Consider the following 26,459-nt stretch of genomic DNA (forward strand, 5'->3'; position numbering starts at 1 on the left):
ACAAAAAGTTTAAAATTATTATCGGAGCACAGCACTTAAGAGCGATCTCTGATAGCAGATAAAGCTGAGTTTGGATCCTGCCCATTTGGAGCTGGGTGATCTTGGAAGTTTGTTAATCTGTACAATAGGGATACCCCTATTGTTCCATGGTTGTGGGAAAGGTGAAATGAAATAATAGAATATATTGAATGTTACGCACTCTTTGGTATGTAGAAAGCGCTCAGTAGATGGCAGGAATTTATGAATTTTATTATTGTTAATACTAAGCCCTCTAACAACCCTGAGAGGAAGCTACTATTATCCCTGGAGCTGAGCTAGATGAGCTGCCTTGCCTGGGGTCCCAGAGCTGCTTGGGGACAGTGTCTACCTTGAAAGCCTGTGCTCTTTCCCATGCATGCCTTCCATATGAGCATGTGGACGTGTCCACCTCTGTAACTCTGAGAGACCAGGTTATTGTGAATATCTATTGATAAGCATCAGAGCTCGGGAGGGTGTCATGTGTCTTCTTTGTGTATTGGGGTGGTGCTTGATGGATGTCATTCACTTCTAAGTATAAAGCTGTATCACATCTTGACTTTGCTGTCATCCCTAATGCTCCATCTTATGACATCTTTTCAGGATCTACTTGTATTATTATTTTTACAAGATGGAAAAGCTTGGTTGATGAGATGATTTAACAATTTGGAGCAATGTTCTATGCTAACGTATCAAATTCAAGGGGATCGTGCAAAGGCCTACCTCCATACGTTTGAACTCGAACCTGGCTCCTCCCGCTGTTCTGAGTTGTGACTTTTCCGTTCCTACCTATTTTCTGATCTATTCTCATTTCACTCTTATTGGCCTGTGAGTTGAGGACATGCTGTTCACGTCTTTAAGAAGAATGTATCGTGTCAACAACTCACCGGCCACCAAGAAAGTTGGGTCCAGTGAACATTTATTTGGAGGTCGAGTTGCATCTCACATGTGAATTTGATGTATCCCCTCTTTAGTAATGTTCTGCTTAACCGTAAAAATGGTTCGCTGAAAAAACTGGTGTTGCTCTAGGGAGGCTAGATTCAGTACTTCCTCTCCTTCCTCGCTCTCAGACTCTAATCAAGTTTAATTTTCACTCTCTTGTTGGGAAAACAGAGACATAAATAGCTTCTGCTTCCATCCTTGACTTTTTACTAAAATCTAATAACTGAAAAGAGAGTCATGATCCACGGCCCAGTGTACGGTCTTTCTGATACAGGATTTGGTTAAGATTATTTATTAAATAAATAACATACTTCCTCAATTATAAGACTCCCACATTTTTTCTATTTTTAATACTTGTGAAATCAGGTTGCCCTAATAAGTGAAGTATCTGTTTAATGTGGTAGTATTTTCTTCCATTCTGAAAAAAGCTGTTTTTAAATTGATGGTATAACTTAGTATCAGTAGTTTCTTAGACTCATAATACAGTATTAGATCTCTTTTTCTTTGGAAGGGTTTACTTCCTTAGAGGGTCAGCTTCCAAAGGGAAGGATATAGAAATGTATGGTGCCTTGCCACTCTGGGAACTTCTTCATTTCCAAAATCATTTTGTTGTGTGATACTACAAAAAAACCAAGATTCGCTGAGATCGAGTTTACTATGTAACTCTGAAAGGCTCACTTTGGTGAGCGCCCATATGAAACATATACCATGCACTCTTCCTGCCTGGCTCGGATGCTTGGTGACCTACAGTCCCCTGGACCCTGATGCCTTGAGGATGATTTTCCCAGGAAAGATAAAGTGGAGACTTGAGGTCATCTTTTTTCAAGATTATCTCACTGCTTTAGAGACTTTCCTGAACTCCTTCTTCAGTTCCCTTGATCAGCAAAAATAATGATGGTGAGAATATTGATTAAAGTAACATATTTATTTGGCAAGCTTTTTATAGTTTTCAAGTGTGTGTGTGTTTATATATTTTCAAGGTTGATCGGGCAAGAATTATGGTTCCCATTTGCAGATGGGGCAAGGATGTTTCTGAAGTTAGTGACCTGTCTAACAGAGCATCCAGGAAATGAACCTAGGTCTTTAACCCCAAGAAAGTGAGGGTGGTATGGGACGAAGCATGTGGAGTTTGGGCTCAGATCTCGGTTCCGCCAGTTCCTAAAGGTGTCATCCCCAAAGTGTGCTCCTCCGTACAGCTGGCGTAATCAAACTAGGGTCAAGTCTTCTGGCAGGATCACAGATGATACCAGCCTCATGGTGAAGGCTCAGTGCCTGGGAGCATAATTAGGTTATATAATTATAATTAATAATATACTATATAATTATAATTAATTCCATTATTCTCTTCTAGAAATCACTTAGCCTGAGGGAGTGTTCAACTAAAACTTAGTAGTGCTCTTCTAAGAACTTACACGGTTTTAGAACTTGGCACATGAAATGAGCTCCATGAGCACCAGATAGTGATAGTATTTAGCCGTCAGAGTGCACCAACTGCGAACCCTGCTAGTCAAAGATGTGAGAAGTCAGACCCGTTCTGAGGGAACTGACTATGAACAGTGCCTTGTAAATATGACCTGTTTAGAATTAAAGCTGTTAATTAGGCTACTTCATCAATCAACCCCTCTCCTATTTACCCAGAAAGGATGTGCCCAGTCTCCATTCAGGAGCCTACACAAGAACACATTTCCTTATTCCCAGGGAAATACTCATAGATGAAGAATTAAAAAGAAAAGAAAAAAGAAAAGCAGTGGCTAGATGAAAAAAAAAAAAGTAACAGCACTACAATCCAAAATTCTGCTTTACATAAGAGAGACCTTAGTTTTCTCTGGCTCAATCTACAAGACAAATCCCCTAAAACAAGATTAAAAAAAAAATTGCGTATTTCTGGCCAACTCCTTTAACTGCGCACGACAGGTTGTACCGAAGAGTGGAGGGAGGAAGAAGGATCTCAGAGGGTGCTTTATTTCTGGTTCAAGCTGACCAGCCTTTTGGGCGGCTGGCATTCAGGGGATTAGCCCTCTCGTTTTAGAAGTGGGGGATGAAAAAATAAAAAAATTTAAAAAATTAAAAACTAAAAAAAGAATTAAAAATTAAATTTAAAAATTAAAGTTAAAAAAATTAAAAATTAAGAAAAAGACTGGGTGACGGGCACTGAGGTGGGCACTTGACGGGATGAGCACTGGGTGTTATTCTATATGCTGGCAAATTGAACACCAATAAAAATAAATTTATTTAAAGAATTTAAAAAAAATTAAAAAAAAGATTTGGGGGGAGGCCCGGAGGAGCGCCGGGGGGCGGGGCTTGGCGAGGAGGGGCGTAGCTTGGCAATGAGGGGCGGGGCTAGGAGGGGCGTGGCGTGGCTAACGGGCGGGGCTAGGAGGGGCGGGGAGGGGCGGGGCTGGGCAAGGCGGGGGTGGGCTAGGAGGGGCGTGGCTTGGCGGGGAGGGGCGTGGCTTGGCTAACAGGGGCGGGGCTGGGCGGGGCGAGGCGGAGCTGGGCGGGGCGAGGGGCTGGGCTGGACGAGGTGGGGCGTGGCTTGGTAAGGAGGGGCGTGGCTTGGCTAGGAGGGACGGGGCTGGGCTGGGCGAGGCGGGGGCGGGGCTAGGAGGGGCGGGGCGGGGCGAGGCGCCTCTGGCGGGGCTGGCAGGTGCAGGCTGAGCGGCTGGCGGCCGGGGCGCGGCACCCACCCGCTTCTGCGGCGCGCCCTCTGGGCCCGAGCCCTGGGCGTCCCTCGGGTCACCGCGGAAATCCGGGTCCTGCGAAATCCCTGCGGTGCGCAGGGCCCTGCCGGGGTCGCCCCCTCCCCCCACCCCCGCCCGGGTCGGTGGTTCGGGCCCCGACACTCCCTGCGCTCGCGCTCCCGGGGGCCGGGAGGGGCTGCTCCTCCCTGCGGATGGGAACCTCGGCGCCCGCCCTGCCGCGCTCGACTCCCCGAGATGCGGGCCGGGCAGGAGGCCGGGGCGAGCGGGTCCGGGAGTCCAGCCCCCCCACCGCCCCACCTCGCCCAGGATGGAGCTTACCCCCCCAACCCTGGTTCGCGCACCGCCCCGACCTGGGGGTGGGGGGCTCGTTCATGGCCAAGGCGCACACTTAGGGAAACGGGGCTTTAATGCAATGGCCTGTCCTGAAATGAGGAAATAAAGCTCTCAATCGGGCTCAGGGGGGAATTTGGTATGTTAGTGGAAAGATTGAGGTTGTTTATTGTTGTTATTGTTTCTTTATTACTCAGATGAAGCCAGGGTAAAATTTTTATAATATTTCTAACCCCATGAACATTTATTTCCCAGTCTCTAGAAAGAGCTGATTTAAAAAGTGTTTTAGAAATGCGGTTAAGGGGCGCCTGGTGGCTCAGTCGGTTGAGCCTCCGACTCTCTGTTGAGGCTCAGATCAGGGCCTCAGGGTCCTGAGCTGGAGCCTCCTGTGTGGCCTGCCCTGGTGTGCAGCCTGCTTGGGATTCTCTCTCTCTCTCCCTCTGCCTTTCTTTGCCGCCCCCCCTCCCTCCAAGCCTTGCATGCACGTGGGTGCTCCCTCTGTCTTAAAAAATGTGATTAACAGAATGCTTATTTGATATGTATTCTACTGCACGTGATCGAATTTTTACGCCTTTTTAAACACTTGCCATAATGATATTTGCAAATGAGAAAATAAAATCTTTTGTCAGACTGTTTTGAATTTTGGTTTAGCAAACATGGCCAAAACCACAACCTAAATAGATTGTTCTATTCGTATTTGGGGAAAAACAGATACCAACTCTGAATTTTTAGGACCTTACTCTGAATTTTCAGCAAAACATGTTAAAACATGTTTAGTCATGCAAAAGATCTAAACAATATGCTCTGTTTTTTGTATTAAAAGTGGCAACTTTTTAAAAAGATACCATCTTTTTTTAAAAAAAGATTTTATTTATTTATTCATGAGAGACACAGAGAGACAAAGAGGGGCAGAGATACAGGCAGAGGGAGAAGCAGGCTCCCTGCAGGGAGCCTGACGTGGGACTCGATTCCCGGGTCTCCAGGATCACGCCCTGGGCTGAAGGCAGCAGCTAAACCACTAGCCACCCAGGCTGCCCAAAAGATAACACTTTTTAGTAAAGATGCAAAATTTGCATGACAGGAATTACCAACGTTGTCATAGTATCACCTTGGGGGAGGGGGCAAGAGGAGAAGGTGTCAAGGCCTCAGTTGTATCAGTCATATTTTATTTCTTTAAAAATAAGCAAGACAACTGAAGCTTATAAGGAAAAATGTTAACATCTTAACATTTATGTTACTGTTACATTAACGTGGTTGAACAAGGATCCTTTTGTATTTTTTGTAAAATATTTTATTATTAATTATTATTTTATTATTTATCAACATTTATTATATTACCAATAGTATATAAATATTATTACTTTATCTTTGGTGAAATATTATTACTATTTTATTAGTATTATTTTATTAGACGTGGAGCCCAATGTAGGGCTTGAATTCAAGACCGTGAGACCAAGACCTGAGCTGAAATCAAGAGTTGGATGCTTAACTGACTGAACCACCCAGGTGTCCCTGTAAAAAAAATTTTTTTTACACATTTCATGTGTTTCATTATAAAAAATAAAACAAGGGGTGCCTGGGTGCCTCAGTGGGTTAAGCATCAGCCTTGGGCTCAGGGTCTTGGGACTGAGCGCTGCATTGGGCTCCCTGCTGAGTGGGGAAGCCTGCTTCTCTCTCTCCTCCTGCCTCTTCCCCACCCTGTGCTTGCTCACTCTCTCTCTCTCTCATAAATAAATAAATAAATAAATAAATAAATAAATAAATAAATAAATAAAATCTTTAGCAAAATAAAAGTGTATATGTGATAAAGACTCCTAACTCTGGGAAACGAACTAGGGGTGGTGGAAGGGGAGGAGGGCGGGGGGTGGGGGTGAATGGGTGACGGGCACTGAGGGGGACACTTGACGGGATGAACACTGGGTGTTATTCTGTATGTTGGTAAATTGAACACCAATAAAAATTAATTTATTAAAAAAAAGTGTATATGTGAAATTCCCTAAATTCCTGATCAACTGACTTCAGCTGGATGTGTTTAAAGCACCTTACTTGCTCTGGTCTCATTGTCAGAGTTACACACTACCTCCTTTGCACAGGGTTTGAAATTAGTTTTACAAATGTGGGCAGCTATGGCTTTATTTGTTCTCCTATGCAGAGCTAATAAAACTCACAGAGAGGTTCAATGGATGCTTACTGAAAAAATGAATTATATCTCAGTTCTTTGGCTGAGATTTGTATTTATTATAACTTCACTTTCGTCTATCTTGTAGTGACTTTCTCTAAAAGATTCTCATCTTTTTATTTAAATTAGGTGTTGAATTACTTTAGCAACCCATAGTTCAGGGTCAATAATTGGCTTTTCATTCTAAAAAGAAGAGCTATAACATGAATTTATTGATAAATTAATACAATGTATTAAATACTTAGGACCACAGGCCCTGTGCTGAGCACATTTCTGCAACAATTATGTTTAAAGGCTCCACAAAGTATGTGAGATGTCTTATCATTCCCATCTTTACTGATGAGGAACAGGGGTCCAGAAAAGTTCTGTAACTTATCCAAGGCCACACAGCTAGAAATGTGTTCCAATCAGACCTGTTTCCTTCAAAGTCCAGACTCTTAGCTGCTCTTCTAGAGATGCTATTTAGCTTTTGATTGTTATAATTCAGAGGAATGTTCGAATGTGAGCATCATGCTTCTTCAGTGCTAAGACACGTATGTTTCTCACATTTGAAAGTTGTGAGAATAGGATGCTCTTCTAGTTGCTGTGTACACATGTGGGGCTGGTGATGATCCTGCCTTGGCAACTGCCCTTCTGCAGCCCGGGCTGCTGAATAGAGGCGACTCACCATCCATGATTTTGCATAGTCAAGGGTGTACTTTCTAAGCTATGATGCGTAGGTTACTATGAGTATGAGCAGATTGCTTTTCTTTGATTGTGGCCTGTGGTCCTTTCAGAAGGCAGCTCCTGCCTACTGCAAATCCTTTTGTCTTGCCAAAGCAGCTCAGCTCAGCTACTGTTTATTCATACAACGCTGTGTGTATTCTTAAGTAATGAATTGAATGGGTAAGTCCTTTTAATTTTTCTCTTATTTATTTAATTTTTATTTTTAAAAGATTTTAATTTATTTATTCACAAGAGACATGGAGAGAGAGGCAGAGACACAGAATGAGGAGAAGCAGGGAACGGGACTTGATCCCAGACCCGGGATCACGACCTGAGCCAAAGGCAGATGCTCAACCACTGAGCCACTCACGTGCCCCTCTCCTTTCTTATATATTAAAAAAAGTAATGTGGTTTAGTTGATTTTTTTTTTTTACTTGACTGGCTCTTTAAGGATGGGAAGGACCTTGGCTTGACTTGTTGCCACTTAAGAAAATGTCACAGCGGTTGAGAACTAATTTCATCAGGAAACATTCTGAGCTTCAGTTAAAATGTAAAATGCTTTCCTTTGCCCCAGGATAAAATGAAATTTCATTTGCTTTTACTTTTCTGCAATAATGCCAATAAGGAGATATTGCCAGGGGCGATAGGGAAGCCAGTTCTATAGCTGAACAAATCGATGGGAAATCTACTTGCCAAATCCTGAGCATACCCACTGAACAAGCGTTAAGAACACACACACACACACACACACACACACACCACCCCTACTGCATTATCCAGGGTAAGGATAAGATTTCCCTAAATTAACTTAATGTTCTGCTGCTAGGGTTCTCAAAATCTCAAACTCCTCACACACACAGTGGGTTTGTGTGTGCAGTGTGAACTGAAAACACAGAGCCTCTTAATAACAACAGCATATACTGAGTGTTAGCATTATTGCACAATGACTATGTGTCTAACTATGCACTAAGCTCTTTAATCCTAGAAGCTGGTTCCCTTTCTATCCTCATTTTTCTTTTTAAGGTTATTTATTTATTTATTTGAGAGAGAGAGAGAGAGATTGAGAGAGAGAGAGAGAGATTGAGAAAGAGAGAGCACAAATGGAGGCAAGGGCAGAGGGAGAAGCAGATTCGCTGCTGAGCAGGGAGCCCAACACGGGGCTGGATCCTAGGAACCCGGGATCATGACCTGAGCCGAAGTCAGACACTTAACCAACTGAGCCCCCCAGGCACCCTTTACTCCTTTTTTCAGATGAGGAAATTAAGGCACAAGGGAGGTAAATCAATTGCCTGAGGTCTCACAGCTGATGAACTGCTGCCTGATTCCAGAGCCCATTCTTTTTGCTTGTATGCTGTACTGCCTCTTGCTCTCTATCCAAATCAAAGATAGGTTTCCAGAAAATGCTAAACAGAACTCTAAACCATGATGATGATGATGATGATGATGATGATGATGATAATTCTGCAGCCACTTATTATTACTGAGTCTTTAACTGTATACTTAAGCACTATGGTAGCCTTTTTGTACATTTTACTTCACTTAATCTTCATAATCTAGGGACTTGGATTTTATTGTCCTCACTTCATAGCAAAACTGAAGCTCAGAGAGCTCAAGTAATTTGTTTAAGGTCACAGAGCTAGTTAGTTATTGGCTGACTTGGGATTCAAACAGGTCTATAGCCAGTGCTCATTCCCTTGTCTGGCTTCCACACTCATACATGTTCCTGGTTTGGTAAGCAAAGGGAACTAGAATGTTGTTCTCAGCACTGTGATAGTCGTTATAAATCACATGATCATGAATTACCAGTAGGAAACTTGCTACCTTCCATGTCAGAGTGAAGTTGGGTATGTCATCACTTTAAAACATTTGAACATGGGTAAGACATGTGCGTTGCAACTTTAGAATATAGTATTTCCATTAAAATTAATCACTCTTTGGAATAGTGTTTGACTTTCGAATTAACTGCAAATGAATGGTAGAGTCAGAAAGGTAAAATAATGACTGAACTGGTTAGGAAACAGAAGAGAAAACGAAAGTCCTTAAATACATGGAGATTTCTCATCCCTTTATATTTCCAAGACAAGGAAGCAAAACTGCAAGTCCCAGAGGGGTGGGCTTTCTTCCTGTTGAGATTGGGGAATGTTTCCCTCCCTGTGTGGGGTGGGCATCCGCCCTGCAGTGTAGGAAGACCTAGAAACCCTTGCCCTGAGACCCTGAGCCACTGGCCCCAGGGTCTTCTCACAGAGGTTGCCTTTAACTTTGAGGATGAGGCTCTGGTTTAGAAAGGTTAAGTCATTCATTGCCCCAAGGTCTGAAATTAGAAACATGGAGAGCTTGAACCCTATCCTAGGCAGGTCTGTATTGTCAGGGCTCTTTGCTGGGTAATCCCAACTTGGTTTCCAAGTAGGAGAGAGAGGGAGGGGGGCAGAGAGAGAGACAGAGAGAGAGAGAGAATCTTAGCAATGGGGAGCAAGAATCAGGGCACCCCCACTGGTACCTCCTTTACAGCCCCACCTCCCAAAGTATCAGTGAGGTAAACGTGCTTTTTCAAACCCAGGTTTAGATTTTTAATGTTATTACTTCTGGGCAGACTTTCAAATGTAAAAAAATAGTTGATGTCAAGAACTCGAATGAAAGAATCTATAAATATATTAAGAGTTTTCTCTTTGTACCTTTTCTGGGAAAGCTCTGTGGAGATTTTTTAAGGAATTGAAAACAGGCTAGATAAAGAAATTCTAGTTTACACGGTTTTTTGAGCAAGGCTAATTATATTAACCTGATTCCAATGTAGTCTTATTTTTCTGGTACGGCATTAATACAAGCAAAAGGAACACATACACATACATGCACACAACACACAGCACACACACACACTAAATAATTTCTGCCCTTTTTTGGTGTAATTTGGCCACTTTATAAGTTTCACCCAAGGATCTTTGTGTCAAGAGGTGCAGAGCATGCACTTTTTTTCTGGGAAGATGATTGTGTTTATATTATAACACACACACACATACAGTGCTACAGGAACATGGCCAATTCATCTATTTTGGAAATGTGAGCGCCTTGGTCTTCTCTGGCACTAGGAGGGCATGATGCCATTGGATATGTTTCTAAAACTCTCAGACAAGACCTCATGAGTGGGCAATAGCGATTCCTCTGTGATGTAATTTTTTTTTCACTCGAGGAGGTTTGTGTACCATCCAATCAATACCATAGCACATTTTCTAAAACAAAAGAATTTGAAAATAAATTTGACTCTTATTCTATATATGCGGAGTGCCAATGAAGCTTTTCATCTGGAGCTCATTTTCCTGTGGGTACTTTTCATGGGCCAGGAGAGCTGGCCCTGGGATTGGACCCAGCAGAGGCCAAACAGAGCAAAAAGGCTGCAACTCTAGTCCCTGAGAAGGGGATGGATTTGTAACTGGCAAAATGACTGACCATTAAATCATTGGAAGAATAAACTGCTAATAATTCCTTCTCATCAATAAAGCATTTTCTCCATCACAAATTCTCAAGCGGTGGGGTAGAGTGGTACATTTTACTGGGACGCTGGAACAGAAAAATCAGAGGGAAATACACATGGGTGGTGGATAAGCTTTTTATCTTGAACTCTTCAAATTTACATCTCAAGGGCCAGCCGCCTGGCAGGAACAAATCGGGGTGTTCTATTTCGGGCATAACTCTAGGAAGCAGCTTCCAGGACCGACCTGATCTGAGTATGAGTTATAGATATTATAGCCAACTTTTCCTCCACGCCAAAACCCCGTCCCTCCAGAAATCTTAATAGGCTTTTGAGAGCCTCCATTTAGAGCCGGCTGCATAAAATGATCCTTTGATGAAAAGGGATTGGAACAAGGGTTAAAGCCGACATTGAAAGGTGACTGTGGAGGGCACGGTGTTCATACAACCGTCCTTTAATATGTGTGGTGTGCACCTGTGATAAGATGATTCATTACCTGGGGCTGCTCTTTGACAAGCTCCATCGTTCAGCCCTCGGGGTTCTGACGGGACAATCCTGCACCCGCCCAGGAAATATAACAAGGTCAGCTTTTTTTTTTCCCTGAGACGTAGATTGAGATGGTTTAGCTTATAATGCATCTCTGTTTACTCTTTATGTAAAATAAAAACAGGGTTCAAGGCGTCGCAATGCCTGTTCTCCACGGAGCAGGCCAAGCAGGGATGCGGGAACTCACTGCTGAGTAAGGAGGTCTGGGAGGGAAAATCCTGGAGAAGCTGCAAGCTCTGTGTGCCTCGTGTTCCATCCTCAGCAATGGCCACATTGGAGGTCAAGGTGCCCTGGCCCTGAGGGGCTGTGTCAAGCCTTCGAGTGGAGGGTACTTCTGATTCCCTCGGGTTTTAATGCCGCTTTGCTTTTCACGCAGCTTTTCGCTTTCCTGGGGTCTTAAGCGGGGAGGCCCCCTCATCTGAAGCTTGGTCAGCATCCTGGGGACCTCAGGACCAGCATCCTCGTCACGACGAGGGCACAGGAGTGGTGTAAGGGAGCGGGCATGCTGCCCATGACATGAGGAAGGCTTGCGGGACCCCCCACAGGCTGAAGTAAACCTGCAGGTGTATAAGAACTGGCCGGGCTTCCAGAAGAATCTGCAAGAGGCCCTCATCCCTTCCCTGGGCTGCTCTTACAAGACTACACTGGTCCCTCCCATCACATCCCCACCCACTCAGAAATGGGCTTGCTTAGGGCTGCTTTAGAAATCTTACAGCGATTAGGGAAGGAAGATGACCAGTTTCCCCCATGGTCCAAGTTTCAAAAGAATGAATAAATAAAATAGCAAAATGGAAACATTTATTTTTAAAATTTACCTTTAAAAAAAAAAGCAAGCAAACAAACAAGCAAGCAAGCCCCTTCATGAAAAGTATTTCCTTCACTTAAGGTCAGAACACGAGCCATTGTACAGAAATGAAAACAAAATAAAACTTAGGCCTTCCAGGAGAAGGGGTAAAAAAAAATCTTGCTTCTAAAATATAGAAACACCTCCCAACCCCTCTCCTATTCTTGACATTGCTAGTAAACATTATTTATTCGCCTCGAATGGATGCGGTTACATATCACTGTCATGCAAAAGAAATTCATTTCCTTTCCGAGTTCAATCTGCCATAAAAATTCACTCTTGTTCCCATCTCCCACTCACCTGTCCTTGTGCATTAGTAACTAGTTGACCCGTGACCCCCTGAAGACTGGAGAGGGCATTGCCAAAGGCCTGTGAACTTGCTACGGAGCCCATGGCTACTGCTGCTGCAGCCTGACTTGCTAGTGGATTATTAACCAGCTGCAAAGAGAGAAAAGATTAGGGTGAAACCACCAAGAGAGGCATTGGCACAGCACACGGATACGACATTCACGTGGGGGAAGGGCCTTCTCCCTCCAACTGGCTCATGCAAAGGGCCCAGAACCCATGGGAGGGAGCCTGGCACACATGCCCTTGGAAGCTGCGGGCTCTTGGGATGGTTGGACCCGAGGCCAGGAAGAGAAAAGTCTCCCCCAACCCTGGGCTGCTTAGTGGAGCCCCAGGGGAGAGCGAGGTGGGTCCCGGGGGTTCGGTGGGCCGGTAGGGTCTTGCCAGATGGACCAGTGATTTTGGAGAAGTCCCTGGATTTTGTCCTCCAGCCTAAATAAAACTCTGGGGAAATGTCTCTTTTCCTTGAGGTGAGCGGACGGAATGGGGATTCAAATAGGTTGGGAGTAGGAGTAGAGGGGAGGACCAGATTTTAAGGATTTCTGCAAATGAATCCATCATTTTTATTTGTGAATTGAAGTTTCCTTTCGGGTGGTTGGATAAGGCAGATGCCTCGCCTCACTTTCTTCTCCAAGGAAGAAGAAAACCAAAGTTGGTAGAAATGGAAAGCTCCGGTCTCTGTGCTCTTAGAGGAGGAGTCTAGGGTTGGGACATTTGGGGGGTGGGGTATGGGCAGAGGGGGGCTCACGCCGATCACGGCATTCAAGGCCAATGAGGAAGGTCCTTTGGTGAATGGCCAGGTGGACATCTCTCTGTTTGCTGTTTAACTAATATGTGGCCTTCCCTTGGTCTCTTTCCTAGGACAAAAGTGAAATCTGGAGGAGAATTTGACTTGGGTAGAGGGAACCTAGTCAAGGAGGAGGTTATAGCTGCCAAAACCTGTTTTTCCATGGAGACCAATTCAATATTCTTTATCCTGCCAATTTTCCACGCCACAGGTTTTCAGGCCTTCTGACCACGAGGCAGGAGAGTAGCTTGAACTAAAATCTGCATTTAGGTTAATGACTAGATATAAATTCAAGAAACATTTAAACTATTTTCACAGTATTGGTTTTGATACATGAATTTCATTTGTATTTATTCTAGGGTGTTATTTTTTCCCATATAGTTCCTCTCAAGTACAACGATTGTTGTGTATAATAATGCATTTTTCCATCACCAGTTTCCACATCCATGAAATTCCTGCATTTTAGCAAAAGCCTGCCAAGACTAAGACTTGGTGGGAAAAAAAATTAATGCCAGAATGTTCCCGGAAGCTCTTCTTCTACTTTCTTTACATTCTCCATTCTCTTCTTTCTCTTCCTCCTTCCCTCTTTCTTTCCCTCCAAATATATCTGATAGCTTCATTCCTTTGGAAATTTGCCTAGAGTTTTATAACATCTGATGAGGACAGGAATGCTAATTGTCAGAGGAAACACCAAAAGGGAGAGGAATTTAGTACTTTTTTTTTCATTAACGTGATATCCTTATCTCTTTGGTTTCTTTTTTCATCTACAACCAAATTTCACGTAACTAGTTCTACAGAAATCCCATTGACCCAGCATATTTTTTTTTAAGAAGCGAAAATCCATCTTGGACTCATTACTTTATGTGTCTTTTGCCTTTATCTCTCTCTCCTAAAAGACAGGAATGATTTTCCTTTTTAAAGGAGAAAAAAAAATTCTCATTCATCAGCCTCAAAGAAACCCTGTCTTATTCCAGATTACCACCGTGGGATTTAAATTTCAGGTTGGCCCTGGTCTTGTTTTTTTATTTTTATAGTGTAGATGAAGCAAATAGTGGCGGATGGTCAGTGAAAACTCTCCCTGCTTTGTGGTTGACTATCTTAGGTGAAAGAGTTTGTATTGTGTGCCTTTTTTTTCACTATTGAAATGAGGAGATCTTTGGGAATACCTCCCCTAAACTGCCAGGACAGATGCTGCCTATCGGCACACCGTCTCAGCCCACGTGCCAGCTGCTGCGTTTACACTTCTTTTATGTAATACAAGTTAAAACCACAATGGAAACCCCCCCCCCCACCTCAGGTTCACAGAGATCCCAAAATAAACTTCGTAATCTCAAAGAAAACAAAATTGTGTACAGTTTGGTGCTAGTGTTGAATATGCGAAATTTGTCCACGAATTTTGAGTAAAAAAATTTAAATCAGCACGTGCAGAATGTTTTCTGAAAAAGATAGACAGTGATTCCCATTTAATGAAGTGAAAATATTTTCAGAAGTTGTAAGACATTTCCCTAACATCTAGGTCAATCAAAAGTTCAAATGGCTAATTACTGATTTACTCTGGATATAGTGGTATACTGGAGAAATCCTTACATTTAGGACGGGAGTGTATTGTTCAGCTATAGGGCCCATTTATATGTTGTAGGTTGCATTATATAAAGGATAAACTATGGTTCTGAATATGAAACAAAATAGCTACCTAAGAGCAGACTCTAAGCCTTCCTGTTACCAGGCCAGGAACAGGTATACTTGTACTGCTCTGGAAAGTTGCTGAAGCAACCACAAATGTACAGATTTTATTGATTTTTCATGTTTATTTCCTCGATATCCTTGTCCTAGCTTCTTCCCTTTGCTGCCTTTCCTTCTTCATGGAATAAATGCCACCTCAATGACTCATTATTTCCCTAGGTCTTTGGGAAAGGCATGGGGGGCTCTGGGGAGATGCCTCTCTGGCTCCTGAAAGTAGGGCTAGAACTTAAGGCGAGGGGTTGTGGTACACACAGACATGGGTACGAGTCAATCTGCGCACTGACAGCATTTCAGGTGGACCATTGGTGGTGGTGATGGATGCAGCTTCACAAATATCTTTGGGCTTTTCTGTCTGTGACTGCCAAGGCAGGGATGTAATATGCATCGAGATATGTGGCAGGGAGGGGGAGGGAATGGTCGGGAAACCATAAGTGTTCCCTTCATCACCTCGGGTCATGTCACTCTGTATTGTCCCCAGTCATGTCATATTAGCAGTGTTCCTATCAGTACTTCTTGATTGGAGACTCAGGGTAGATTTCGACAGCGAGGAGTCCGGGCACAATAAATGTACATAATGAGCATGTTGACATTCTGGGACCGATTGGATATTTTGAAGTTGCTGCCAAGTTTACGCCTTCAGATCCTTCATTGCCAATATACCTAAGTAGCAAAGGATGGCCCAAATGAAGTCTGATTGTATTACATACTTGCATTTTCGACGCCAAACTCAAAAGATGCTGAATTCTGGTGCAGGCTTGTTTGTAAATGTGGAAGCTCCCCAAGCAAGGATTTGCAGAGCCCTAGAGTTCTCACATTATCTCCATATGGATTCTGGGCCTTGAATACATCAAGCTATCATTCTATAATTCACAGATAGTCTAAAAACCTCCTAATGGAAAGACTAATTTCTTAAGATGATCCCCTGCCTTCCCCCAATTTTAGAGAACATAACGGAATAATTTTTAAAAATAACTTTGTACCAGTTAAGGAAGCCTCCAGAGCCCTGTCTGTCCATGGGGGAGGGCATTGGCTCTGAAACCAGACTGTCTTTGCTTATGAGTTTAAGTAAATCATGCTTCATTGTCTCATGGATCAAATGAGTGTAAAGATGGTACAATCCACACAGTTGTGATGAGGATGAAATATTTGGCATATATCATGTATATAAATGCTAGTTATCATTCTCACAGTTCGTATTGTGCATGAGGATTTTTTACTCATCCTTATTTCAGAATTAGAACTCACCTTTACAAGTATCTTCTCTCTTTGGAAGTAATGTAGATACAGGCAACTATATTCTCTATTTTGATATTTTAACTGTATTCTCCAATGTTATTTGACTTATTTTTAAAGAGTAGCTTGAAGGAAGCTACTAGCTAGATAACATGATTATTAGGTGAGGCGAGTTTCATGACTTAAAAGACATATGAGCCACTTAAAAATATTTCAGACTGGAGGACATCAAAAAGAACTCTGAAAACTTGGCTTTCCCTACTTATCTCGGGCTTCTCATAGTTGGTTATTTATGGAGAAATCTATGGAGAAAGCAGTGTTTTGACGCCAAGGCCAGGGTTGGTCATGACAGACCAGAGAAAGGAGATCTCCTTTCTACCATGTTATCCTTGTAAGGACACCCTTTTTGGAGTTTAATTCCTGCCTCATCTCAAAACATGGTGAATGAATCTATCCCATGCTTGCTGATTTGAGAGTGAATGCATGCAGGAAGACTTGTATAAACTTTTCCTTAGAATTCACAATGGTTTATTTCTATACCCACATACCAAGATGGATAGCGGGTGCTCATATCATAATGAGAAAAAAATCCATATTCCCATATCTACAGTGCTTTGTGCACATCTTTGTTATCTGGGAACACCAAATGGTGATGAGAAGAAAAACTCTGATAGAGTCTCTTTCAGGAGCACTGGATGATGTCATATGTATGACACCATATAAATGTCACCATAAATTATGTCACTACATGAAGGAAGGGCCTTTCTCCAGTACTTGCCCCATCTTCTCTTTCTCTGAAAGACTCATAACCTACAGCCTGGTAAAGAATTCAGGTTTCTTGAATCTGAGCACTAGCAGTCACAATACTTTTCATGAGAAATCACTGATTACAACATTCTATTATTATGAATCTTAACTATGAAAATATGGCAGCATGATGAGGCAACTTACCTATGGTGTTCTATTCTATGTCTATGCCTTTTCCAAGAGGGACTTGTGAATGCAGCAGGCTCAAAACCTTTCTTTGGAGCATAATTGCCCATGATCTATAGTTTTATCATTTTCCTCATGAGCTATGTGGATTTCATAGAGTATGGATTTTGGAGCAGCTCTTTTTGCTACTAACTTTTCAATTTAAAACACTAAAATGGTGGCACCATTTGTTTTTAAATTAGGATGTTCATAAATGCATTCATCACAGTTCACTCCCATGTAAGGTCCGAATGACTTGCAGTGGCTGCCTAGACATAAGAGGGCAAATGTAGCTTCCCTAGTTCATTTACGTGCATTAGGTCCTTGACTTTCTTATACTGTAGATGTGAAAGATGTGTCTCTTGGCCCCTTGAGACTCTTTTAAAAATCAATGCTTCTACTTACTACCCTCAAGTCTTCTCTGAAAAGGTCAAGGAAATACCAGTAGATCCATGTTGGAATGTTGGCCAAATTTATCTCAACAACCTATTTGATGTGGGTTTTATCCTACTAGGCTTTCCCCTTAGGTCTCATGATTGTTATGTAATACAAACATAACAGTTAGAAATCAGTTTTGTGAGTTTTAATATCAAGCCCAGCTCTGCCATTTGCTCTCTGCCCACTTCCCTGCAGAGATGGTGATGTGCTAGATGCTGACCGTCCAACTCTCTGCCCATCAGAAGTCTCCAGCTGGAGTGCCTGAGGTTTTCAGTGATGACCCAGGCCCAACCACATCTTAAAAATATCTTTTGTTCATCGATGTCAAATCACATGGATTCCACTACTTTTTGTAGGATAAATTTTATTTTATTTTTATTTTCTGACAAAAATGTAAGTATAGTAACTTCCTAATAATGCTCTAATAACCAGCCATATTCAGTAACAAAGGAATTTTCAAAGTGTCCTAATGTCTGAGGTTGGGTTCCCCAGAAATAGGATGAGGAAGAGAAGGATTCTGATCCGATAGGGGCTGCAGACTGTGACTGAAGCTTCAGAGCTGTCCCACCCCAAGACAAGGAAGTTGGATGCTCTCAATCAGCACCTGACAGTCTTGGTTGACAGACAGGCCCTGGGGTCAAGGGAGGGTTGGAAATCAAATCGTTGGCACTGTTGGCTCTTTGGTCTCAGGAGAAAATGCATACTGGAGCCTGAGGGATGGAGGAAGAGCTGCAGGTGCTGGCTGTGGAAAGCCCCTCATCCCGAGGAGGGTGGAGGCAACTCACAGAAAAGAGTGAATCCAGGGGACCTAGGTGGAACATTATCGTTACCTGCTACAGCGCAAACATCACTTCTTTTCACTCATTAATGTCTTCCTCCCACAAACATTGATTCAGTATCCACTATGTTGTGGGCACAGTATGAGGGGACAGTGTGATGACCAGCTGACCTGTTCCCTACCGTCATGGGGCTTTACACAGGGAAAAGAGACTTTGGTGGAGAGAGGAGGGAAGTGGAAAAAGATGAGCTGGCTAAGGAGCAGTATCCAGATCTGGAGATAGTGGTAGTCTGGGGTGGGGCCCTTGAGAGATGTGGGGTCGTCCAAAGAGAACTGGAAGGCGGTGCTCTGAGTCTTTGCACCTGTAGGTTCTCGGAGTTGCACAGAAACGTGCCTGGCAATAGATGAGCCATTCTACCTGAAAGGATTAAGAGGCTGAATTCTGAAACTGGATTGCCTGGGTTCTAATTCTGCGGCTGCTCATAACCAGCTGGTAACTAGCAGTACCTTCCTGTTACAGTCTGAAGGTTTGTGCCCTCTCCCCTCCTAGTTCATATGCTGAAATCTTAACCCTCAAAGCTTTTGGTATTAGGAGGAGGGGCTTTTGGGAGGTGCTTACATCATGAGGGTGAAGCCCTCATGAATGGGATTAGTGCCCCATAAAAGAGGCCCTGTCGAAATCCCTAGTCCTTTCCCTCACATGAGGACACGGTGAGAAGGTGCTATGAACTGGGAAGAGGCCTCTTACCAGAACCTGACCATGCTAGTGCCTCACTCTTGGGCTTCCCAGTGGCCAGATCTGTGAGAAATAAATTTCTGTGGTTTACGAGCCACTCAGCCTGTGGTCTTTCATCGGAGCAGCCAAACGGACTGACACACTTTCTGTGTCCAGGCTTCTTCAGTTTTAGTAAAGTAGGAATATTAATGGTGGTCATGACTTCACAGGGTTGTTGTGCAAAATAACCCAAGTTAGCATATGCAAAACACTGGAGGAATTCCTGGCACACGGTAAGCATTATCTAGGTCTTGCTGTAAGAATTTTGACTCCTTCTAGGAACTTCATGCTCTTGTAGGATTGGATCCCCTCTGGCTCTCACTGTCTCTTCCAGGGCAGACACAGTGGCCCTTTGGCAGATGCTCAACTATGTTAGGATGTTTGCATTTGCTGGCTCTGTGTCTGCAGCTCTCTTTGCTATCCACATATCTCTTCTCCCAGGCCACCTCCTGGGGACACCTATCTTGACCACCCTAACGAAAGAAAGGCATTCCCTTTCTTTCAGAGATGTACACCAAGACATGTATAAGGAAACATATGACGTCAGGGATTTGTTTCTACATAATCCTGGTAGGATGGGGAGAAGGGTGAGAAAGAGAAGGCAGTTTTGGGTTGAGCATGTGGAAGCTGAATGGTAGACATATACTGTTTGTTTTACTATTTGTTCTACATTTGTATATACTTGCAATTTCCCATGACAAAGTTTTTGAAAATTCCTATTCATTCCCCATCTAGTCTTCTCGCTTGCTTACCTCGTAGCACTAATAGAGTCTAATATTCTCATTTGTTTATTCCCCTCATCACCCTCTCTAGAATATAGATTTCGGCTCCTTCTACAGCTCCAGGCACCCAGGGGGCCCTGAAATAACGTTTATCGAATGAACAAAATAAGTGAGTCAAGATTATGCGGGCCTGCCCAGGACCTTGGGTGGAGTTTGGCCCTTTAATATATATAGAAAAGAGTAAAAATTTGGGAGGTGAATTTGTCTAAGACTTCTCTTTTTAAATACAGCACCATACTTTATCGTCTCTCACATCATGCTGGCTGGACCGGCCAGCGCCTCAAACGTGGGATGCAGTACTGAGATTCCTGAATGATCCCTGATGTGTCCTCCATCCTGTGAGTCAGCACTTACAGACTCCTCTCAGTGGCTGAGGCAGATTCCTGCAAGGAATCCCAGGATCCTCCAGGATATAAAACTCAATAATGGCAGCGTCTAAAGGTGAGGACCCAGCCATTCCCTGGATACCTTGCACCCAAAGCCCCTAATATCCCTAGAAATTGCATGCCTGGAACTGAATGTGGACAGGGCTGAGTGGGGGGCTTAATCTTTAGGTTTGGTGTTACCTGGGAGTTGCAGGATAAGGAGGCAGGCAAGGAAACTTTTATATTTTAATTGTTGGGCTGTGGTGGTGGAAATGAAACCGCATGTCGGGAGTCAGCATCCCCAGCCCAGCCTCCTGGGAGCAAAGCCTATTGTGGATAATAGCATGGGTGGGAACAGAAGGGGGCTGTTCCCCATGTGAGGGTTGACCTATCTGTCCCTGGACACAAGCAATGCTGCTTTGAGATAGGTGATAGGGAGTGGATCAGTTAAGGAGAGGTACATTCCCCCTTTGTGTGGTCTCACTGTGGTAGGACTTCACAAAGTATTGGGCCACCTGGGCATTTAGATGGTTAATGGCTCCAGGAGGTCCTGGGTGCAGAGGCAGAAGTAAGTCTCTACTTGGATGGCTTCACAAACCCTGGACATCATTGCGGATGGACAGAGGGGACTCTGCAAGCACACGAGGATGCCCTAGAGAGTATTCTAGAAGTACGCTCAAGGGAGAGGTAGATCCTGCAGGAGGCCTGGGGGCAGGTAATGCAAGATGATCAGTAGCTCTATAAGGAGGGAGCTGGGTCACTTGAGAAAGGGAAGGAAATAAACCAGTGTGGCCATCACACTGTGATTTAGTGGCAAACCACTGTGAAGCTCTTTAGAGGGATGCATTTCTTTTTTATTTTTAAATTTACTGATAAAATAGTCAAGCCCAGAGTTGAGGGGAAACAAAACAAAACAAAACACTAGCTTTTAACTCAACCCAATACATTTGATTTTGAAGCAGAGAGGTCAGCATTATGGAAACATACCAACTCTAAATCAGATTTTATCCAAGTTATGTGTAGCCCAATACTGTGTTACCACAAGCTTACACATCTCATTTCCTTTTCTGTCTAGTCCTCCATTTAATAACCTGAAAATCTATCTTTTTATTGAGTTTCATGCTATTTTCTTACTTACATACAATACTGCTACTCTTACCAATTGCCTATTGTCATGGCACATTAGTTAGGTGAATTTGTTGATATTTCAAAATTACTCTTTCTGTATTTTTTATTCTATCATCCAGTTTAAACAAGTGATCGGGAGCACTCCTGTGATGAAAGAAGCTATACTTATTTTTTTTTTAAAGAATAAATTGCTGCCACAGTACAGTAGTTGGTATTATTCTGGCTTCTAGCTATGGGAATGTACAGTTCACTCTGTCCCTGCCCGTCCCTAATTTACTTCCAGTGCTCCCCAAATCAAAGAAGGACAAGGCATGGTTTGCCCCATGTGGCCTCCAGACAGTTTTGTTTGAGATGTTACCCAATGACTATGGTACAGGCTCTAAGCCAGGACCCAGAGGTACAGACACACAAAGCAAGAGCATCTTGTCTTAGGTGCTTCCAGTCAAACCAATAACTGTGGATTTCAACCCTATGTAGCTGTGGTCCTGTAAGAAAGGGATGCCCTGAACCCAGGTGAGGAGCCCTCACTAGGCCTGGGCAACGAGACCAGTTGGGAACTGAATTTTACTGGATGATGAGGGGACACCTGGGTGGCTCAGTGGTTGAGCATCTGCCTTCGGCTCAGGTCATGATCCCTGGGTCCTGGGATCGAGTCCCACATCGGGCTCACTGTAGGAAGACTGCTTCTCCCTCTGCCTACGTCTCTGCTTCTCTCTCTGTGTCTCTCATGAATAAATAAATAAATAAAATCTCTCTCTCTTTTTTTTAAAGGATGATGAGGAGTTGACTGGAGAAGAAGGTGGAAAGTGGAGAGAAAAAATGCAACCACTCACTAACTTGAAAAGATATATACAATAGTCAAGATGTGGAAACAAGCTAAATATCCATTGTGATTACTATGCATATGTATAATATATATATTGGAATATTTAGCCATATAAAATAATGAAATCTTGCCACATGCAACAACATGGATGGACCTCAGCTGCATTATACTAAGTGAAATAAGTCAAAGACTAATACTGTATGATCTCAGTTACATGGAGAACAACAAAAACAGCAACAGAAAAAACAAGCTCACAGATGCGGAGAGCAGATTGGTGGTTACCAGAGGTCAGGGGTGGGTGGGGTGAAATGGGTAAAGGGGATCCAATGGCACGAACTTTCAGTTACAAAATAAGTAAGTCATGGGATGTGATGGGATGGCAACTATAGTTAATAATAATGAATTGCACAGTTGAAAATTGCTAAGAGTGGAAAATTTAAAGTTCTCATCACAAGAAAAAAGGAATCTTGTAACTATGTGTGGTGATGGATGTTCACTAGATTGATTATGGTGGTGATTTGGTGATATATACAAATATCAAATCATTATGTTATACACCTGAAACAATATGATGCTATATGTCAATTATACATCAATTTTAAAAAAGAACCAGTGGGTACGAGCCAGGCTAGGGGCGTGCTCAGTTAGCTGTGGGAACACTGGGGAACTGGCTAGTTCAGAGGGGGAAGAGGGGTGTCAGGGAAGCTTCTCAAAACAATTGAATAAATGGGAGATCGACTAAACAGACAGGAGAAGGAGGGCAGTTAGAATAGAAGAATAAGCATAAAGTTATGGAAACATCGGAATGCCTGGTGTGTTCTGAACGGCCAGAGCACAAGTAGGGCAGGAAAATTCTGGATGGGGTTCTAAGGCAGAGAAAGGAAGTGGGAAGATATAAAATAGGAAGCGTGTATGTGAATGGCTGTGTTCCTATGGTACAGAGCATTTCCCGAGTGATTTCCCTGCAAGCTGTTGCTATGAAAGTACCTAAATATTCACACCCATATTATGGAGGTAGCCTTAACAGCCTTGCAGCACAGGAAACAACACTAATTGATAGTCATTGAGTCATAAAATCCTTTCATGTATTTTATATAAAGGCATATCTGAACTGCTGACTGACCAAAAATTAACCATTGAATTTTGATGAATAAAAAAAAGCCATCATCTTTTAAAGTACAGAACGTTCTCTTATGAAAAATTACAAAGGTGGATGATAAGTGATCAAGTGTATCCGTGTTTCTACCTTGGTATCCACCACTGGGTCCCTCGGTGCAGAATGAGCTGTGATTTTATAAATTATAATTTTATAGATTAATTATACGGGTTGCATTAGTTTATAAGATTTCAGGTCTCTGGGCAGCCCGGGTGGCTCAGCGGTTTAGCACCGCCTTCAGCCCAGGGTGTGATCCTGGAGACCTGGGATCGAGTCCCATGTCGGGCTCCCTGCATGGAGCCTGCTTCTCCCTCTGCCTGTGTCTCTGCCTCGCTCTCTCTCTCTGTGTCTCTCATGAATAAATAAATAAAATCTTAAAAAAAAAAAGATTTCGGGTCTCTGACCTTCTGCCCAGAGAAGGTGGAAGTTTTTATTTACTTTGAAGCTATTTTTTTTTTACTCCTGAATACGTATATTTTGCATGGATAGGTAGCAATTTTACTGTTGAAACTCAAGAAACTTTTTATTAATTCCAAACCAGCTAAACCTATCATGTACGAGGGACAAAACATATGCTGCTTCTTCCTTTCATCCCAATAACCACATTGGATATTAAAATGCGCTTGTAAGAAATGTTACACATAATATCTTGGTTTTATCCACCCACTGACAAGTGGAGAACCTGTTGAAACTGTTACTGGATTTTATTATTATGCGTAATGGCTTGTTTGCCTCATAAAATGTATTCACTGAACAGCTGTTGTACAAGAAAGCCAGTCAGAGGAAATGCTCCTCTCCCCACAAAGCAGTGCTACAGTTGGGTCATGCATTACTTTTCCCCAAGGACAGAAAATCAACAGAAATCCACCCATTTACGGTTGGTCTGCAATTGACCCTTACATCACCTAATTCCTTGAATTCACAATAAGGGTCAGATTGGCCATTTAAACTCTAAGATCAGGACGCCTGGGTGGCTCAGTGGTTGAGCGTCTGCCTTTGGCTCCGGGTGTGATCCTCAGTCCAGGGATCGAATCCCACATCAGGCTCCCTGCGAGGAGCCTGCTTCTCCCTCTGCTTGTGTCTCTGCCTGTCTCTCTCTGTTTCTCATGAATAAATAAATAAAATCTTAAAAAAAAACTCTAAGATGAAGGGGCGCCTGGGCGGCTCGGTGGTTGAGCATCTGCCTTGGGCTCAGGTCCAATCCTGGGGAGTCCCGCATCAGGCTCCCTTCTCACTGGGGAGCCTGCTTCTCCCTCTGCCTATGTCTCTGCCTCTCTCTCTGTGTCTCTTATGAATATATAAATAAAATCTTTAAAAACTTTAAGATGAAGAAAATGCTGCTTTTGGTCATGTCACCTCCATCTTTAAGTGGGTGTCCTGCAACCCTGGGCTAATACCATGAGAGCTCCTTCATTGTAAAGAGTAGAGGAATAATTCTGGGGTGGGGGGCATCTGCCCATCACAAGGACAGCTGCTGTGCCCACGGCAGACCCATGGTAGCCTCTGTGCCCAGAAAACTTGGCCATTAGGAAAAATGAATGGTCCAAATTATTAGAGGGAATACGATTCTGTAGAAAGAGGAAGATAAGTACAGGAAAGAGAAAGCAAAAAACATGGCCAGAATGCTCAGAGGTAAATAAAATCTTTCTGCGCTCACAAAATATATTGGTTATAGGTTGTTCTGAAAACATTAAGCTAACAGTAAGAACCACTACCTGTAGGAGCCGTAAGCCAAGAAAATATAAAAAGTTGTTGTATAGATCGTTCGGGAAGTTTCCATTAATAAAACTGAACATAGGTTAAAAAACATAAAGCTTAATCTCACCACGAGCAAAAGCAAAGCTGTGTCAGAATTTTCTGCACGTAGGGAGAAGAGAGCAGAGAGTCACTGAAAAAATCAATCCACCCAATCAGCGAGGAGAAAAATATGTTTAAACATGTCTTGCCAATAGCAGTAACTAGTGAGAACTGGCCCCACGTTTAGGAGGCAGAAGCTAGGCCACCAGGAACGGAGGACGGGATGCGAAACGGCTGGGGTCAGGGCCCTGGAGGCCCCGAGTCAGCGGCTCTTGGGGGGTGTGTGCCTCCTTGTCCTGCCCAAGCTCCACTGGCCTGTCTGTGACGGGAGAAGGTTGAACTAGATGGGGGGGTTCTCAAAAATGGTCCTGGATGGGCAGGTAAATCCACAGCAGTTTGGGGGATGCGTGTTATGGGGTTAGTCTTTCCTGATGAACACCCCCTGATAAACACCTATCATTCATCATCCCTTGAGCTGCCCCCAGGCCTGCAGAAATCATGATTTCCTCCCTTCCCTGATTGCTCTGCTGGACTTGGGTTTCAGGCCAGCTCCAAGAACGTTTTGATTCTGTGGAGGAGAATGGAAGAAGGGCTTCCTAGGACAGCGGTTCCCAGTGCGGGGTCCTGGGACTAGCAGTATTAGCAACACCCGGGGAACTGCTAAAAATGCAAATTCTTGGCCTCATCCCACAGGAGCTGAGTCAGAACCTCTGGGGCGCGAGTGGCAATCATCTGGGTTTTAACAGCTCCCCAGAGGATGCTGAGGCTCACTAAAGCCTGGGCACACTAAGCCTGAACGGGGTGATCTCCAAGGTTCTTTCAAACAGTAAAATTCTATGGTGATGCTAAAACGATGGAATGAAATTTGGAACAATGCTATACTTTTTTCAGTTCTCTTCCTGTAAGGGGTACTAAACAAATATGTCAAATAAAACGTTTTCTAAATCTTCCCTAGCAAGTGGGGACATAGGGCTGTAAATAAGTTGTTTAGGTCAGGGTTTATAGTGACTGTGCCATTCATTGACTTTGGGGCTGGTGTCCAGCAGCCGAGGTGCAGCAATGGGAGGGGGCGATCACATAGTACACTGTTGAGGTGGGGGCTACGGGCCTTCCCAACACAATCAGAGCAATCCCAATGTTCTATCATGGGGATCAGCAGTAGAATTTAAACTATGTGATAGAATTTTAATATAAAAACTAATTACCTGGGTGGCGCCTGGGTGGCTCAGTCAGTTAAGCAGCTACCTTCAGCTCAAGTCATGATCCTGGAGTCTTGGGATCAAGTCCCGCATGGAGCTCCTGCTCAGCGGGGAGCCTAAGAACTGGCTTATCCCAGTTTTGCCTGAATATAGAAGAAAACCACTGCTGAAGGGAGGAGGGAGGGCTGGTCATCACCAGGAAATCTGGGCAGATACAACAGCATCAGGGTCACTTCTGTATGAAATTCCAATTCTTTAGGTTTAGGGGGATATATTCCTGTGCCTGGATAGTAGAAAGTTTTACTCATGCTTTGAGTTTTCAGATTAGCAAGTACGCTGTTTACTTCTTGTTTGGTATTGACTTAAAAAAAATAAGAGCATGTTTTATTGTTCTTGATATCTCTGCCTC

The 26,459-nt window shown here is 43.4% G+C and overlaps 1 protein-coding gene across 1 annotated transcript in view; it reads right to left on the reverse strand.

Moving 5' to 3' along the window:
- Positions 1-26,459, reverse strand: part of POU6F2 (POU class 6 homeobox 2) — a 468,834-nt gene that overhangs the window by 40,426 nt on the left and 401,949 nt on the right. Inside the window, 1 exon segment of the mRNA XM_055301115.1 lies at positions 12,027-12,164. Within this exon segment, the coding sequence (XP_055157090.1) occupies positions 12,027-12,164 (138 nt within the window).

The sequence above is a fragment of the Nyctereutes procyonoides genome, unplaced genomic scaffold (genome assembly GCF_905146905.1).
Source record: "Nyctereutes procyonoides isolate TBG_1078 unplaced genomic scaffold, NYPRO_anot_genome, whole genome shotgun sequence".
In the NCBI taxonomy this organism is placed as follows: Eukaryota; Metazoa; Chordata; class Mammalia; order Carnivora; family Canidae; genus Nyctereutes; species Nyctereutes procyonoides.